The 18,326-nt window shown below is 39.4% G+C and overlaps 1 protein-coding gene across 1 annotated transcript; it reads right to left on the minus strand.

Moving 5' to 3' along the window:
* Nucleotides 1-656: 656 nt before the first annotated feature.
* LOC149374083 (uncharacterized) lies at nucleotides 657-4,189 on the minus strand. The gene is made up of 9 exons (XM_089594997.1): nucleotides 4,147-4,189; nucleotides 3,792-4,077; nucleotides 3,049-3,380; nucleotides 2,957-3,000; nucleotides 2,386-2,777; nucleotides 1,829-2,337; nucleotides 1,426-1,614; nucleotides 1,091-1,328; nucleotides 657-1,038 (listed from the first exon to the last, which is right to left on the minus strand). Exons 1-9 carry the CDS (start codon nucleotides 4,187-4,189, stop codon nucleotides 657-659), a joined length of 2,415 nt encoding a protein of 804 aa, XP_089451123.1.
* Between the last annotated feature and the right edge of the window lie 14,137 nt (nucleotides 4,190-18,326).

Raw genomic sequence — 18,326 nt, forward strand, 5'->3', positions numbered from 1 at the left:
TACTGCTGGTGAACTTGGGCAGAGCGAGAAGAAATCCAGCCTGGTTGGCTTCCAACCAGAGAGTAGACCGAGACGTTCGCTTGGAAGGAGCTCTAGCCATCTTAACTAAAGAGAGAGAGCCAGGAGTAGGGCTAACACACACATACACACACCAAACTGGATCTCCTAAGTTCTCAACGACAAGGAAGGTATTGTTGCGGTAGTGCGTGCCCGTGTGAGCCCCCTTTTTTGCCCACCTTGACGGAATGCCATCAAAATTGAAAAAAATAATGCACGAGATAGGATAGCCTAGTTTTGAATAGAGCTGGCCGTAGACTGCTTCTAGATGCAAAGCAGTATTACAATATAAGCTAGTCAAAAAAAGGCAAAACAAAAAAAAACACATCAGTCAAAGTTTCCTTAGCTAAATTAAATTAAAATTAAGAGACAAATTAGCATTGAATATTTTAGTAAATTACCCTACTCACGAAGCTTCGTTGCAGTTGAGTTAGTAGTGATTTTACATAATGTTTTCAACAAATTGTCCTACAGTATTAAACCATAATCGCAATCAGTCTTTTCTTTTTGCTAACATTAAGCTAATACAGTTTGTTGCACTAATTTACTCCGTCCTTGAAACACTTATACAGTTTTGGCTCGTCAAGCAATTTTATAAGCTAAACGATTGGTCGATCAAACTTGGTGTCAGCCGTTTTGATCGTAGCGACTTGTACAAGTCCGTCAGCACCGTGGTGTGTAGCGGTAACTAATCCCAAGGGCCACTTAGCTGGGTGTGAGAGTTCGTCTTTAATAATAACAACGTTGCCCTTGGCGATATTGGGTTGGGGCTTCAGCCATTTGTTGGAATTTAAGTGCTGGTGGAGTACCTCCTTTCTCCAACTAGTCCAAAAGGAGTTGCGTAGGTCCGACAGCAACTTCCAGCGACTGCACAGCCGAATTGATTGCTGCAACTCATCGTAAGGCTCGGGATGAGACAGAAACGCAGAACTGACGAGAAAGTGTGATGACGTAAGAGCAAGCTCTGCAGAGACTTCGTTGCTGAGAGGGCAAAGCGGCCTGGAATTTAGGGCAGGCTTCGATCTTGGCGAACAAGGTCGACAGCTCCTCGAATGTTAGCCTTGTTTCTCCGATGACTCGAGTGAGGTAATACTTTACACTGCGCACTGCGGCCTCCCACAATCCTTTGAAATGAGGGGATCGTGGCGTTATAAAGGACCAGTTCGTGCCCTGAGTGGCCACATTGTCCATCAGGCTGACGGTGAAGTTTGATGATCTGCTGAACATCTGCTGGAGCTCTGAGGCCGCACCCTTGAAGTTGGTGGCATTATCTGAATACAGGACATTGCGGTAAGGTCGGACACTACTTTAATGTGCATGGCACGGGTGATCATGCAAACAAAAATTGCAAGATAGCCCTTTGTAGACTTGGCGTGTCGTCCTCTTGAGAATAGGATCCAGGTGGGTCCTGCATAATCCACACCTGTGTGTGCAAAGGGATGCGCAGGGGTAACTCGAGCTGCTGGTAGTTGTCCCATCTGCTGTGCGCTACTTTTTGCTGCCAAGCAAGTGCAGACGGTGCATCGGTGTAGCACTTCTGCGGCAACTCGTGGCCCTCTGATAATCGACATAGATTTACGCAGATGTGACAGCATTAATTGCACTCCTTCGTGCAACGTAAGTCGATGCGCTTCTTTAACGAGTCACCTTACAAATTGACAATTGCCTGGTAGAATGATGGGGTGCATCTCACTATAAGGCAGCGACGAGTGATAGAGTCTTCCTCCTACTTAAATGAGGCCTAGGTCATTGAGAAAGGGACTAAGCCGACTTAATGGACTGCGTTTTGAGGCAGTTTGACCATCCACCAAATTTTGCCTCTCAGTTTGGTAATGCTGAAGTTGAATTGCTCTAAAGCAATAAGTCCTTGCTAATCTCTGCTCCTTGCCTGCTAAAGGCACGTCGGATAGCATCAATTGCTTATGTACGTTACGTAAGCGCCAACGGCAGCAGTAGGCAATAGTCCTGATGATTTTGGCAAAGCAGGAGAACTTTTGAAGCGACGGAAGACATTCAGGGTTCACAGATTGCTTCAAATTTTCGGGCGGCTTCCTCTGAATTGCAGAGGATTGGAGCTTTCCTTGGTCAGGCATCTCGGGCAATGTGAGAGACAGCCAGATACTTTCTTTTTGTATCAGCCATTTCGGTCCCCTCCACCAAATATCGTACTTTGTAATAGCAGCTGGAATTAAGCCAAGTGTAATACAGTCTCTAGGATTATCTCCGAATCTTACATGCCGCCACACTGTTGTAGGCAGTCCGGTGAGTATTTCGCTGGTTCTGTTAGCCACGAAAGTAGGTCATCGAGAGGGATGACTCTCCAACCACTCCAAGACGACCATAGAATCTGACCAGAAGTTGATACTGATTGGCTTTGTTGGTACATTTCCCAGCAAGTTTTGGACCAGGCAAGCTAAGAGAGTACAGCCGCACAGCTCGAGCCTAGGGAGCATCTGTACCCTCGTGGGAGCCAACTTGGTCTTGGCAAAGAGTAGATGCACAGCTTGGCCTAGTATCACTGCGTATAGGGCTGCTGCGTACGCTCTCTTTGACGCATTAGCAAAGCCATGCAAGTGCCATTTGTCCTTCTCTCTTCCTCCGAGCCAGCGGGGTATCCGTATGAGCGAGACTTTTCGGAGCTCATTACGAAGGCTTGCCCAGCGATGATTAATAGCCTCAGGCACCGGTGAGTCCCAGTCGAGATTGTTGAGCCAAAGATTCTGTAGAATTATTTTGGCAATTACCATTGTCGGGGCCAACCATCCGAGCAGGTCAAAAAGACGAGCAATCACAGACAAGATGATCGCTTAGTGACTTCACCATTACCAGAGACAAGCTTTGTGGTGAATGTAAAGACATCAAGATTAGGTAGCCACTTTAGGCCTAAAGTAAATATTACCTCATTGAGCTTCAAACTTTCCTTAGCTGAGACTGAAGCTAGACCTTGCAAAACCCTTGAATCGTTTGTTGCTTACTTAAACAAAGGCATACCAGCGGAGTCCAAAAGTTGTATAAGTTGATCTCGGCGCTCTTGTGCTGCCTCGATCGTGTCAGCGCCTGCAAAGAGGTCATCGACATAGAGCCTGTGTCGTAATATCTTGGACGCATGTGGGTGAGATTCTGTGCCATCTACTGCCAACTGCGGCATGACCTTTAGAGCCAGGTATGGGGCCGATGATGTGCCATAAGTTACTGTAACACACTTATAATCACGAATGGGCTGATCAGTTAATGAGCACCATAACACTCGTTGCCAGTCCACATCGTTAGCATGCACCAAGATCTGTCTGAACATCTGCACGACGTCTGTAGTGAAAACATATCTGTAAAAGCACCATTGAATTGTTACTTAAAGAATATCAGCCTGAAGCTTGGGGCCAGGCAACAGGTGATCGTTCAATGAAAGAACGTTTAAAGTCCATTGCGACGCGTTAAAGACAACACGTATCTTGCTCGGGTTCTCAGGCCGTATCACAGCATGATGCGGGGGATAATAACACGGGCGATCAAGCCCTTCTGACAAAACGAGCTTTATGTGTTGTAATTCGATGTATTTCTCGATGGATTTACGATACGATTCTGCGAGGTCTGGATTGCTACTAAGACGCTTTTCAGAGCGTTATGAGCAAGCCACTGCAATATTTCGGGAGCTTATAAATTCAGGATTGCTGCAAAGAGGCAATCAAACTACAAAACGACCTTTCTTGGTACGTGAAAATGTTTGAACGAATAACTTCTCGCAATAGATCTCGTCCTTCGTCAGTAGGGATTTACGGGGCACCTCCTTAATCTCCCAAAACTTTTGAAGGTTTTCCGGGACAGGAGGTTCGGTGTGTACGTGGAAAGCACGCACTTGTGCTGTATGGCAGCTACAAAAATAGTTTAACGTTGGACCAGTCAGGAGCCAACCGAAGACCAAATTCTGAGCTACTGGGGTGTTCTCAGGTCCTCGAATAAGACCGCTGAGAATTTCCGCCGAGTAAGCATCAGCACCAAGTTTGCAATCTATCTTTTGATGCTCTGCAAAATCAGGATCAGCCAGTTTAAGACCCCTGATGTGCGGCTAAACCAAATAAGCTACTCTCTCACTAGGTAAAAAATGCGAATGCTTAGGAAGAACTAATGCAGACATGTTCAATTTAAAATCGAGTGTTCTGCTTGAGCTTATATTCAGTATTACCTCTTTGTTTGCCCTAGACAAAGTTTCTGCGCCTACACCGATTGTCTTAATGTTGACATGTTTCCAGTCAAGGCTGAGATCAGATACAATGTGTTGTGCGATAAAAGAACGCTCCGCGGCGGGGTCGAGAAGTGCCCGAATGGACCAGGTATTTTCATCGGGATTTACGACGATAATGCGCGTGGTTGCAAACAACACTAAGTGACCGACTTGAGCGCTATGAACATTTACTATCTCTTGTTCATTAGAGGTTGTCGCGTTCTTATTATTCGTGTTTGGGGTTCCAGAATAGCGATTAGTTTAATTGCTCTGTTGAGCCTAATTAGTAGGGCTGTCAAAATGCAGCTTATGATGGTGTTTACCTTGGCAATAAAAACAACGGTTTGGTGAGGAACATTTATCTGCGAAATGGGAGGGTCTTCAACTACTCGAACACAGTTTGTCGCTTTTAGCTAACTCAAGCCGTTTACTTTGTGATATCACTTTGAATTTTATACAACGACCTAACACATGATTTTCTTTACATAAGGGACAACCAGAGGTTTTCTCTTTACTGTCGACTGATTGAGCAGCATGAGCATATACATGCTTTTCATGATTTTGCGATTCTTGAGAAGAAATTTGCTTGTTATGCGTATTTACTGAATCTGTGCCGTAATGTGCTTGTTCTAGCGCGTGAACGCGCCGTTCAATAAAATGCGTTAGGTCAGTGTAATAAGAAAATCCTCCCTGGGCCTCTTGCCAAATTTCTCAAGATTCTCACGAACTTTAATTAAGCTTACGGATGACACAATGCACTACATAATAATTTGGTTCTTTTGATTGGACACCCCAGGTCCTTTAATGATCGTACACCGCTTCTTCCGCGCGATCCATGATTTCATTCAAATCGTGTACATTTTGCGTTTTGACTGTTGGTAGCTGTATTAAACTTCTAACACTATTAAAAAGCCGGACACGAACGTTATCATATCGACGCACTAATTAATTCCATGCACTTAGGAAATTTGCGTCAGTCACTTCAATGCCCTTTAGGCGCTGCGCGGTGGAGCCTTGTAAGGCGTTTATTAACTGTTTCAGTTTTGCGACATTCGAAATATTTGGCTTATCATTAACTAGAGATAAAAATCGCTGCTGAAAGCTTTTCCACTCCTCCTTCTTTCCAAAAAAGGTTGGTAGCTGTAGGGAAGGTAGAGAGGTATGAACTTTATTTGTTGGGTTGACATTAAACGGCGGAACTAAATTGGAAGACTTAATTTTCTTTAACGTCTTGATCTTACTTAATATCAAGGCCTTAGCCAACCCATATGCAATCTCAATTTTAGTATAAAAATCGTCCTTAAAATACTCAGATTGCTTAAGATCTTCCTCATACTCAATTAAATCCTCGTGACGACTTATAAAAGTTTTCCAATAAGTCTCTAAGATATCTTATCAAGCCTCGGAATGATAGATTGTTTGCAGATCAATAGCTACTTTGGTCGTTGAATTATTAGCAAAATTCTGAATATTAGTACTCAATTTTAACTGAGCGTTATGCATTTTATCCATCTTGGAATCGAAAAATTAGATTATCAAAGCTAGGAAGATATTAAAATAATACCAATCTTCTAGCCGTGACGCTAACCAAAGCACTAAATACTATACAGCATGATACGTAACGGTAGCATTTCTCGAGAACCGCGTGTAGAGCGTTTTTTTCTGACTCAAACCCCGTTGGAATTAATTTTTTAGGGCAAATAGCTTTTAAATGGGAGCCAATTGAAAATACGTTCCAAACTACACCTAAATGGGGTTGGAAAGCTATAGCATGCCCGCATGAAACCGCGACGTTGCCACATAGTTATTGGAGCTTAGGCGGTAAGCAGTGAGAGCTACATCCATGTGCGCACGCAAGAGTGTCAGCTACTGCTGGTGACTTGAAGGTTGGATGTAAAAATTTTTACCTTAAGGTAAATATTGTCTGCTCCTTATGTTGTCAGTTGCTTATCCACGCGCTAACTGTCTTTCTCACTCTCATGTTGGACAAAAACATCTTTAAATTTTTATACTTAAATAATGTTACCTCGAATGACAGTAAAATACCATATCAGTAGGGATTTTTCCACTCAACACGATAGTATTTTTGCAAAAATAGTTGACCTCTCGGTCAAAAATATTATTGTTAAGTATGTCTTGCTTACGTTCCCAGGTATGCCGTCTGTACACGATTTAGAACGAGTCCATTCATAAATTGCAATAATCAAGTACCTGGGAAGTGCCCGGGAAGTACCCGCCAAGTGCCCGGGAAGTACCCGCCAAGTATCCGGGAAGTACCCGAAGAAGTGCCCGCCAAGTCCCCGCCAAGTACCCGAGGAAGTGCCCGGTAAGTGCACGCCAAGTACCCGGTAAGTATCCGAGGAAGTTCCTGCCAAGTCCCCGGGAAGTACCCGCCAAGTGCTCGGGAAGTACCCGAGGAAGTGCCCGGGAAGTATCCGCCAAGTGCCCGGGAAGTACCCGTCAAGTGCCCGGGAAGTACCCGGCCAGTACCCGAGGAAGTACCCAGCAAGTGCACGCCAAGTACCCGGGAAGTACCCGAGGAAGTGCCTGGGAAGTACCTGCCAAGTGCCCGGGAAGTACCCGAGGAAGTACCCGGGAAGTACCCGACTGGTTTGTATTTGGCAGGGACTTCCGGGGCACTTGGCAGGTACTTCCTGGGCACATCCCGGGTACTTGGCAGGCACTTCCTCGGGTACTTCCCGAGTACTTGGCGTGCACTTGCTGGGCACTTCCTCGGGTACTTGGCGGGGACTTGGCGGGCACTTCTTCGGGTACTTCCCGGATACTTGGCGGGTACTTCCCGGGCACTTGGCGGGTACTTCCCGGGCACTTCCTGGGTACTTGATTATTGCAATTTATGAATGGACTCGTTCTAAATCGTGTACAGACGGCATACCCGGGAACGTAAGCAAGACATACTTAACAACAATATTTTTGACCGAGAGGTCGACTATTTTTGCAAAAATCCTATCGTGTAGAGTGGAAAAATCCCTACTGATATGGTATTTTACTGTCATTCGAGGTAACATTATTTAAGTATAAAAATTTAAAGATGTTTTTGTCTAACATGAGAGTGAGAAAGACAGTAAGCGCGTGGATAAGCAACTCACAACATAAGGAGCAGACAATATTTCCCTTAAGGTAAACATTTTTTCATCCAACCTTTAAGTTAACAGCAGTAGCTGACACTCTCGCGTGCGCACATGGATATAGTTCTCACTGCTTACCGCCTAAGCTCCAATAACAATGTGGTAACGTTGCGAGTTCATGCGGGCACGCTATCCCGATTAGAAAAAGTCTACGGCCTGCCGGATACTACCATACGGGCCGTAGACTGTACGCCGGACATAATACTTCTTGCCCGTGTAACGCGTGTGATTAGGTACGTGTACGGACAATACACGGCACCCGTCACTCATGGCTCCCATGTACTGCCCGTACCCTGACCGTAAGCGGTCCGTACAGTATATATAGCTATGAAGGTGAGCAAAAATAAGCGGTTAAATTTATGCTAAACACTAAGTATTGCAAATAAGGCACGACCAATCTACAAGATACCAGAGCAAAAAGTGTTATTTAAATAATAGAATTTAATTTTAATAACTTTCCGTTATCATATGTAAGTGAGTATTTGTATCAATATGATAACTTTGAATTAAAACTAACAAAAAAAAAAGAAACCATTTTAAAACGTTTTTTGTTATTAAGTGTCTTAATAACAATACTATAGGTAAAATGATTTATTAAAAAAAGTGTATTTTTAAAAAATCTACAATGGATGACAGAATGAATAAACGTATGAATTGACATTTATTACACATGAGATGTGTTAGAAAAAGAAATAAAGAAACAGGTAATGATAATGAAAATAGTAAAACGGTTTTAACTACTAAAATACATGTGATAGAGGATAATATTAAATAATATTGAAAGTAATTTAGAAGATAAACAAACTATTAAAAATGAACAAAGTGAATGAACAATGATCATAAATATAGGTTTGAGACATGTAGCAGTGAAAGTGAATCTGATGTTGAAAGTGGCATTCAAATTAATTTGGAATGCAAGCAATCGATTGCACAAATTTTAAAAGATTATGCGAATGATTGTAAGCCTCCAAACGGTCATATTGATTATTTATTAAAAAAATTTTAATTAATTGACAATACTTTACCATTATCACACAAAACATTATTCACAGAAAATCTGATTTAAAAATATAAAGTTGAAAAATTTGATCCAAGTGATGCTAGTGACAATTCAAAGATAGCTTACTTGGGAAGATTACTTTAAAAAATTAAAAGAAAAAACAACAATGCATGCAATTTACTCTGTCTGCTAGTCATTTTCAGTACACAGCCTCACGGATAATACACAGGCAGTCCATGAGAGCCGTAACATACGGCAGCTGTGTACTGTCCGTACACGTACCTGATCAAACGCGGTAAACAGGCCGTGCATGGCCCGCTAGTTGGACCGTACACGGAGCCTCCGGCACCATGAGTGGGCCGTAAGCCACGTGGTTTTATTTCTAATCGAGATAGCTTTCCAACCCCATTTAGGGGTAGTTTGGAACGTATTTTCAATCGGCTCCCATTTAAAAGCTATTTCCCCTAAAAAATTAATTCCAACGGGGTTCGCGTCAGAAAAAATCGCTCTACACGCGGTTCTCGGGAAGTGCCACCGTTACATATCATGCTGTATACACAATATACAATATATACAATGCTGAAGGTCGACGCGTCTGACGAATGACGAGCTCGAAAGCAACTCTCTGAAGTAAAACTAGGAGTCCTGCCGCGACGCTAACTGAAACACCAAATGCTATATACACAATATACAATATTTACAATGTTAAAGGTCGACGCGTCTGACGAATCACGAGCTCGAAAACTATTCTTGAAGAAAGAGAGAGAGAGAAAAATATTGCGTTGCGCTCACCAAGCATCAGCTTCTACCTGTCTCTCCCCACTCACTCTACCGTCCAGACCGAAGACAAAGGCTGTGAGAGTACACAGCGGGGCGATGACAAGGGATCTGTGGTATTGACGCTGTTGACTCCGTCTGCGAAAACCCGCACAAAGAGGAGACCAATAACTGCTTGGCCGACGCTGGCTGCTTTCTCCTTTCCCTTCTGGATTGTTTTGGATAGATGCGATGTTGGATTTTATGCGAAGTAAAATACATTTATTAATTCAATTTTTTTTTTTTTTTTTTTTTGACTACCAACCACGCTCTGCCACCATGAAAATTTTGCTGTAATTTGCTCGGCTAAGGAAGGATGCCTTTAGCGAGCCTCGAATTACTTGGGCAATTACTTTATATTAATTTGTTAGTCGAGTCACGAATCGACTAATAGTAGCGAAAAAGGCCATATTGAAATAAAGATGACTTACTTCACAATTATAACAAATGAAAAATTGTGATTTATTCATCAATATAAACATATATACAATCGCGCTAGAAGAATGTCGCTAACCACGAGGAAAATCACGATTCGAGCACAATTCTCATTCGAATTCAAACAAGCAAGGCTTAAGAAGCTGAAGCTTAACCAATTCAACTTGAATTGTTAATAAGTTCGCTTAAATAAAGACGACGAGTCGATAGGGGACACGATCTTGTGAGTTTGAATTTAAGACGACGAGTCGATATGAAACTTGATCTCGCCGATTTTAATTATAATCTAACGAAAATACTTATGCCTGGACTAAGGCTGGCGAACTCGGGCAAAGCCAGAAAAAGTGGCCGTGGTGATCCCTTGAGCCGACAACTGGCTAAAACAACAACATTAATTTGCTACTTCTGGCGAACTTGGGCAAAGTGAGAAGGAATCCGTCCTGGTTGGCTTCAAACCAGAGAGTACACCAAGACGTTCGCTCAGAAGGAGCTCTAGCCATCTTGACTAAAGAGAGAGAGCCAGGAGTAGAGCTAACACTCACATACACACACCAAACTGGATCTCGTAAGTTCTCAACGTCAAGAAAGGTATTGTTGCGGTAGTGCATGCCCGTGTGAGCCCCCTCCAGGCCCCTCTGATTGCTATTGGCAACTCACTGAGCTGCGAGTGTCGCGCGCCTCTGTCCAGGTCATACTAACGCGAACAGTAATATTTAACTCTTAAACATCAAAAAGTGCTGTACGTAAGACGTAAAAACTAAAAAAAAAAAAAAAAAAAACTAGTTTAATACTGTAAAAATATTACAGAATGGAAAAAGATGAATTGAAAAACTTCTCAAATGGCTTTACAATGTCAATAAACACGTTTCCTTAGCGAAGTATCAACCACGCTGAATGAAGTCAAGAGAGACGCCGACCAACAAGTATCCTTGTCGATGGTTACCTCATTTCTCCAGATAGTGTACATAATCATCGAGAAATCGTATCACAATTTCAAGAGTATGTTGGACTCGCCGTGCGTGGGGATTCGATTATGAGCAATCTGTTGTGGCTCTAAGATCCTCGATTCTTATACGCTACTCACAGCTTGTGCTGCGCACTCATACGAGTGCGTGTGTAGGTCGAGGTCTTTGCAGAGCAAAATTAAATGTCTCATAATCTTGCTTCCTGGGCCCGCTGTGTCAAAAAGTTGTATATGCCACACATGCGAGAGATTACGTGGCTTACAGACGCGTATCTCCTAACACTCGCTGGCACTCTTGTGTAAACTGACATGCGTGCGTCAAGCGCTTTCCTCACGCACTAGTATCGTAATGTTCTTTTGGTACGATTTTTTATGGTGTTTCTGAATTAACTAAAAAATTGTTTAAATGACTGGAGATACAATATCTAATAGACATAAAAAAGCTTTTACAAGCAAAAAAAAATGTCAAACTATGAGTTAATAGAAGACTAGGAATGCGATTTTAATCGAGAAATATGTATAAATTATAAACTTTTAAGCTTATGTGACAAATTAAAATTATAAGAGAAGAAAAACATTGAATCACTTTTTTGGTAGCTAAAGGAGAAACACTAGCGAAATGTATAATTGTCAGGATAAAGAGAAAATAAAAAACGTTGATGTACAATCCTTATACTTTTATATTTGCAAACAAGGTATTTTTTCCATTGTTTATAAAATCTTATTCTACTTTTATATAAAACAAAGTTGCTCAAACCGTTGTAATCGCTAACCACGAAAACTATTGAACTGATTTTGCTAAGATTTTGCATATTATTTCTTAATAATTTCAAAATGGTTTTCGCATAGTTTTTTCTTGAAAAAGGTAATAACAATAGTGATAAAAAAGCTTAAAGTTTTAATAAAATAAGCAAGCTTTGCGCATTTATTCAGTTGGATTTACTAGGTAACATCAAGGTAAAATTGAAGTTACCCGCAATGAAAGATAGTGATAAGTGGTTACAAGATGCTCCATTGAGTTGTTGATTATCGTAGTCATTTATCGGCAGTACACCAAGAACAGAGTTGTTAATCGTGCAGCTAGGTATCCTGGCTACTAATAACACTCATTTTTAATGGATAAGCGAAATACATTGGCTTTTACTCCGGATCACCAAGATAACTGAGTGCCACGGTAAAATAGGTGGTCAGAACGTCGACATATCTGGCGAAACAGCAGAAGACGTGTCTAGCTAGAGCACAACCTGCTCCAACACTTTAGAGCCTTGTGGCCAGTTAACCATCTGGCCTGGAGCCATCAGAGAATTTTTTATTTAGACTGCAAGCAAAGAAGGTATTCTCCAGGCCCACTATTTCAACTAACGACGAGTGGTTGGTTATCTGAGTAACGACCCGAAGACAAGATATTTTTTGGTTAGTAGAGTTCCTCTCTCCGTTACGGTTTCCGTACACAGAGACTTCAAGGGCAATAGTCAAGCTACCCGCAACCAGCTCTCCATCATCAAGAATAATGATAAGGAATAGCTAGAAGTCTCACCACTGGCCCTTTTTAGGGCCACTTAAAGTATTAACGTTTTATACTCAACCATCAATCTCATCAATTTTTTTGAGGGCCACCCCAGTTTAAACTACCTCGCAAACAAATACATTTTTAAGACCATTTCCGAAAACGAGTCGTCGACTAAGAGACTATGTAAAGCCGGCCACTATTTAACCAAGTCAGTCCGTTACTGACAGACTTTACTTGCGGAGGTGTTCGTCACAAGGCTGCGAAATCAGGAATCACCGATCCTTATTAAGGTCTGCGCTGGGAGAGCCTCACAGCTATAAAGAAAAAATAATCTTGAGCAAACCGGACAGTCTCCAACGGGCAAGCATCACGAATTAGTCTCTCCTACTTAGATCACCAAAATAACTGAGTCTGCAAAAAAAAGGTGCTTTACGAGCTTTAGATATCAACGTCTTTGAGGTTATACCAGGAGACGTTGAGAAAGAGCTCTACAACTAGCTTTAAAGCTTTAAATGTTGTAGTTTCTCTTCCAATAAGAGAAGTGCGACAATAACAGGCGAGACAAGATCACCCTGAGGTATACAGGCAATTGCAAGAAAGAGTGTACTTAAGAAGCTCACTGGACCTTTTTAGGTTCATCGAATATCGAACTACCTTGCCGACAAATGTATTACAACCTAATAAAGTTAAAAAAATAGGCTTTAGGGCTAACAAAAATCTTAACTTTGCCAAAAGTTGCAAGATGTCGGGTTAGACGAAAAACTTTAAATGCATGTGATGAATAAAATTTTAGGCGTCAAAAAAATGACGCTAAATATTCATCGAGATTAAAACAGCATTAAAATTGATAAATAAAGAACTTTTTTAGTGAGGTATCAGTTTTTCATTGTAACCTTTATAGTAATCTCTTAAGTCTTCTTGATTTTTAAATAGGTAAAATATGTATTTGTTTTTTGTGGTGATAAAAAATTTAGAGATTAAGCTCCAGGACTTTGATGCTGTGATAATAAAGTTGTGAGATAAGAGAAAGATATTTTTTTTAACAATATATTTTTTGTGAGTTGTAAATCTTTGCAGCTTTGAAAATAGCCCTAATACGGGAGAAGCTGCAATTCAATGGCCTTTTAGGGCCAACGATTATTTAATGGCATAAGGAATGCACGGTACTTTTCAGCATAGTTATATTTTTTTAACTTCTTACAGCTTGTAACTTGATCAAGTAAACTGTATGGATTTCAGACAAATACGTTTTTAAAACATGATTTTTAATTTGTAACTTAAAACGTTTAACATTACATGTCAACATACTACAGCGTTCCATCTAGTGATTCTCGGGTGAAGCCAAGACGGGGGGCTGCTAGTTCTTTTACAAAGCAGAGTACAAGCAAAAAATAGGTGGCAATAATGATATCTACCAACTGAATAGTGTCATTACGTGTGATGTGATACCACCTATCGTTATATCGTTGAAAATGTTTATTAAATAGTATGATATTAGAAAACATAGAACAATGAAGAAACAGATAAAAAAGGATTATTTGCACATTGTATCAATTAATTTTTCAAGCAAATACCCCAATTTTAAGTTATTATCCTACGTGTGAACCTAATTAGCAGAAGAAGGCCTATATAGAGAAAGTTAATAGTACTAAATTCTTTGTGGCGTTAATTTGACACATGTAAGAATTTGCCACTGACTGAGATAGGGATGGCCCCAGAAAGACTAACCAATTTACTTTTGTGTACAAGAACAATGACAGTAGTGTTTAACTTATCAACGATGGTACGTTGTACGTTAAGGGGGCTCCAGCGGGAGGAGTTAGGAGGTCACAGGTAGCTCAATTGATAGATAAAAACACGCTGATTCCAACGGTGTCCTTATTTACCCCTCTAACCCTGGAAAATTTTGAGATATTTGCTCTCGAAGTTCGTACATTATACATAGCCTCTCATAGAGCAACGTGAAAACATCGGTATTTTCTAACAATAATTGAGGAGTTACATGTCAGGACTGTAACTGTTTTATAGAAAAACATCTCAGCTTTCAGATGGTACCTTCAAAAATATAGGTAAGCCTGGAAATATTTGAGATATTTTGTAAAGTATTGATCAAGACATTGAATTAGCAGGGTCATGACGGGATGCCATCTTGTTGTTTGTAAGGCGCGCGCTTTTGAATATTTCAGAATTACACTGCATGTACTTACATAAGTTTCATGTCATTTGTAACTCTTTTTTAATCGTGTTCTCCTATTGATTACTTACACTTGTTTTTTTTAAATAAAAAAGAACATTGAAAAATTTTAACTGCAATTACTTTTTATTTTATCAAAAATTGCGTCCATAATTTTTTTATTTAAAGTAACTCTTACTTTATTATTTACACTAATAGATAATAATGAGGTGATGCCATTTGTAGGATCTTTTTTATGTGCATCTACTAATACTTCTATTGATGTCGATTCTTTGGCCATTTTATAAATTATCTTATCATTAATAATAACCTTTTAGTAGTATTAATTCTTGTTTGTTATCATCAATTACTTTTTTATTTCTTTTTTGTTGTTGCAAAATCATTTCAGCATCCTGCAAGTCTTGATGACTCTTACAGTAATGTGTGATTTCTTTCATTTTTTATAACACAAAAAAACTAATTCTAAATAAAACGCTCTGTATGTGACAGAAGCTGCTGTTTGTTCACCATAGGTACGGACACATCATATATATAGATGATGGTGCTCGCTTATATATACACGTATATATAGATATATACTCACAGAAGTGATACCAACTAACCGAATAGTTTTCGGGTTGTACCAGTGCTCGCTGGAGCCCCCTTAACTAAAGTTATAAAACTGAGGCCTCAACGTTATTACCGTCATTTAACGTTGTGGTTGCCGCTTTCGTAACGCAAGGACGGTTAAAGTTTTTTGAGTGTTTGCATTTACTAGAAGAATGTGCTCTCTAATATCACATGGATGACATTTTTTATGTTTGCCACTAAGGACTGGATAATTCACCCATTCGTACTACGCTCGTAAGTCTCACTGACAAATTGGCTAATAAAAAAGTTGGCACATAAGATAAATTTTCATACAGTTTGTGAGCTTGTCACGTCTCATTTTATGGGAATAATATTGTCAAATTGTTTCATTCACCACACTTTTTTTCACCATGTGGTGCCTAAGCTAGAAAAAACATGTCCACCAGTATATGGCAAAAAATATTTGGATGCTATGATCAGAAGATATTCTATTTGTTTCAAACGTAATACCGCAGGGAAAAGGGAATAATACTGGAAGCAGAAAAAAAGACTCGCATGGATAAGGTATAATAAACTTTTTGGTTTATTGACTACCCAGCTCTTTTTATGACCAGAACATTACCAAATAAACAACAAAACGCGCTTAAAACGTAGCAAATCAGATGCTTTATTGGCTCGCAATCGAAACGATAACAATGATTATGATTATGATCGTCAAAAACTGCTGTTAGAAAAATAATGTTGAAGAAATTAAAAGTGCTCTTGCTGAAATACTTTTGTACGTACGAAAATAATGAATACTAAGTTGTAAAAAATAATTTATAAGATAGAAAAATTGATCCTTTTTAGCCATTCCAATGCTTACATATAGAAGTTAAAAATGTAATTAATTACCTAAGACTCGTGTCAGTGTTCTGACAGATGTTTGATTATATACAATACATATTCCAGGAAAGATAATGTTAGCACATTATGGATCATAAATCCTAAATCTTAAAAAAAAAAAATTCTTTAGTAATAAATGTATTTAGTTACTTTGTACTTACGTCAACGCATTCTCAAAAGTGTTTCGACGAATGTTTAATAAGACTTGATATATCTTTCAGAAACAGTGACATTAACACATTCTTAACTACGAATCTTTACCTTCAACTGTCACAGACAAATATTGAACTAATAAGGTAATTCCAACCACTCTGATGATCCAATCGTCCAGTAGTGGTGGTATCGTCGAATTAAAAGCGGTCATCATAAAAATTGAAAAGTAAACTTTTCATACAGAATATGTTCCATCAAGATAATGGCAGGTACGATATAACGTTTAACTTGCAGTTTATTGTCCTATATAAAAATTTACGGAATTGCGCACAAATACAGCAATTTTTTCCAGAAAACCTTTGGTTTCTGCAAAAAGCATATTGGGACGTTACTTAACGACCATTCATTTACTTCCTCTTTGATTGCAAGCAAAATTCACCAGACAACTAAAAATCCATCACCATTTTCAGAGCTCTTTATTTTCTCGACCTCCAAAGAACAGTAGATCCTGTTGTGAAAAGTTGACACGACGGTAATAAAGTACACTTGCGAGTGCGTATTAGACATTCTCATAAAAAACGCTCCACTTACTGTGGTGCAAAAAAAAATATTTGCAGTAGATATACAAACGTTCTCAGAAATCACGCAAAAATTTATCCATCATCAGACGAAAAAATCATCGTACAGCAGAAAGGATATTTCTTACCTGCTTTGTTTGGCCCACTTCTTGAAAGATGATTCTTAAGGCTGTAGCATGAAGCACACCAAAAAAAGTTCTTATGCCTCAAGAAAGTGTGGATCTGTTGAGAAACATGATTCTCAATGATAATCTAAGATATGTTTAAACGCCAAGTACCATGATGGGTTTTCTTGACGCAGAAATAAAGGACATTTTAAACTTATTGTAAACTAATGAGCGAGAAATGAAGAAGAAGTACTATCAAATTTTGCAATGGTATTTATGCCTCAAAAACAAGGCATCGGTGGATAACGATATGCTGATACGATCATCAAGAACACCAAGACATTATAAGATAACAATGTTTCTGATAATGCCGTCAATGAGAACAAAGAGAAGTGCAACAAAGAGAAAAGATAGGATGTTAAGGTTATTAAAAGCATGCCAAAAAATTTTCGTCAAAAAGCTGCAACTATTGCACAACGATATGTAACATACTCATGAGTGCTCTGCAAAAAAATTTTTTAAAACGAACGTAATCAGTTGGTTTGAAAGGCTTGATGCCTATGATTTTTATAGACTCATAAGGAATTGTCTTGCAAGTGGAAGCAATAACGTGAGTTACTTTGACGACGAGTAAGAATCTTATTTCATGGACCTTGGGGCTTTAAACACTAACAGTGATGACAACACTTTTTCCCCCCTCGTCATGATGGCGCTAGCAAATACGCTTGGTCACAGCCAATTAAGGATAAAATACTGAAAGACGTAGCCTCAGCAGCATTTTAACAAATTTTATCGAAAAGTAATGATCATACGTCGATGTGTCTCCAAACAGATAAAGGTGGATAGTTCGTACGCTAGAAAATGGAATCTGTTTTACAAGAAAACAAAAGTTAATACAGAATAGTGCGCAGCTCACAGATAAATGCTACAGTAGATAAAGGTTTTATAAAAACTACCACAAAAAATATAGCAATTCTTTACACGTGCAAAAAGTGAGTTTGTACACGTTATTTTAAGTATAACAAAGGTATTTAATTGCACGAAGCATTCAGCAACAATGTTGGCACCAGCCCACGTAGCTACAAAATGTTGTACAAGCACGCAAAAATACAAAGCAATTGTACGGCAGACATATTTATATAAATCCAAAGTAAACATAAGTGGTTAGACTTTCGACTTGTTTGAAATTGTACGTATATCTTGCAGACAACAACCTGCAGTATATTTCCTGAGAGATATGGCTGATAAAGACATTGATGGTGTCTTTTACCATGAAGAGCTTAACAAAGTGCGAAAGAAGTTAAACAATAGCTTCTTTAAGATCGACAAGGTATTGCAAAGTGAAGGTAAAGAATGTTCTAAAGAATATTTTGTCAGCTAGAAGAGGGTTCCTAAAAAATTTAATTCCTCGTAAAAAAAAAATATTTAAAAAATATAAAATAAAAAACCAATTTTACGTTGCGTATCCTAGCAGCAATAGTATATAGAACTAATATGATAATACTACTACGCATTACGTGACTAGATAACCTCAGCAAATTAGTTTTCAATGTCGATGAAGTCTTGGTACAACAGAGATTAAATTGACCTAGATGTTTGAAAACGCAGTAAAAAATGGCAAAAGAAGAATTACCATAAAATACATCTTATGGGTAATATAGTGCACACAGAAAATGCTCTGTAATTCAT

Source organism: Copidosoma floridanum, unplaced genomic scaffold (assembly GCF_036245765.1).
Source record: "Copidosoma floridanum isolate Cflo_tuat_1 unplaced genomic scaffold, Cflo_Japanese_pri ptg000022l, whole genome shotgun sequence".
Classification (NCBI taxonomy): Eukaryota; Metazoa; Arthropoda; class Insecta; order Hymenoptera; family Encyrtidae; genus Copidosoma; species Copidosoma floridanum.

What these genes read in the sequence shown, in the direction of transcription:
- LOC149374083 (XM_089594997.1), bottom strand. Translation starts at nt 4,189, where the DNA reads ATGTCTGCATTAGTTCTTCCTAAGCATTCGCATTTTTTACCTA. An exon ending in ACAACTTTTGGACTCCGCTG is followed by an intron (nt 3,001 to 3,048) that starts GTATGCCTTTGT and finishes GGGTTTTGCAAG; the next exon opens with GTCTAGCTTCAGTCTCAGCT. An exon ending in TCAAGAGGACGACACGCCAA is followed by an intron (nt 1,329 to 1,425) that starts GTCTACAAAGGG and finishes TCCTGTATTCAG; the next exon opens with ATAATGCCACCAACTTCAAG.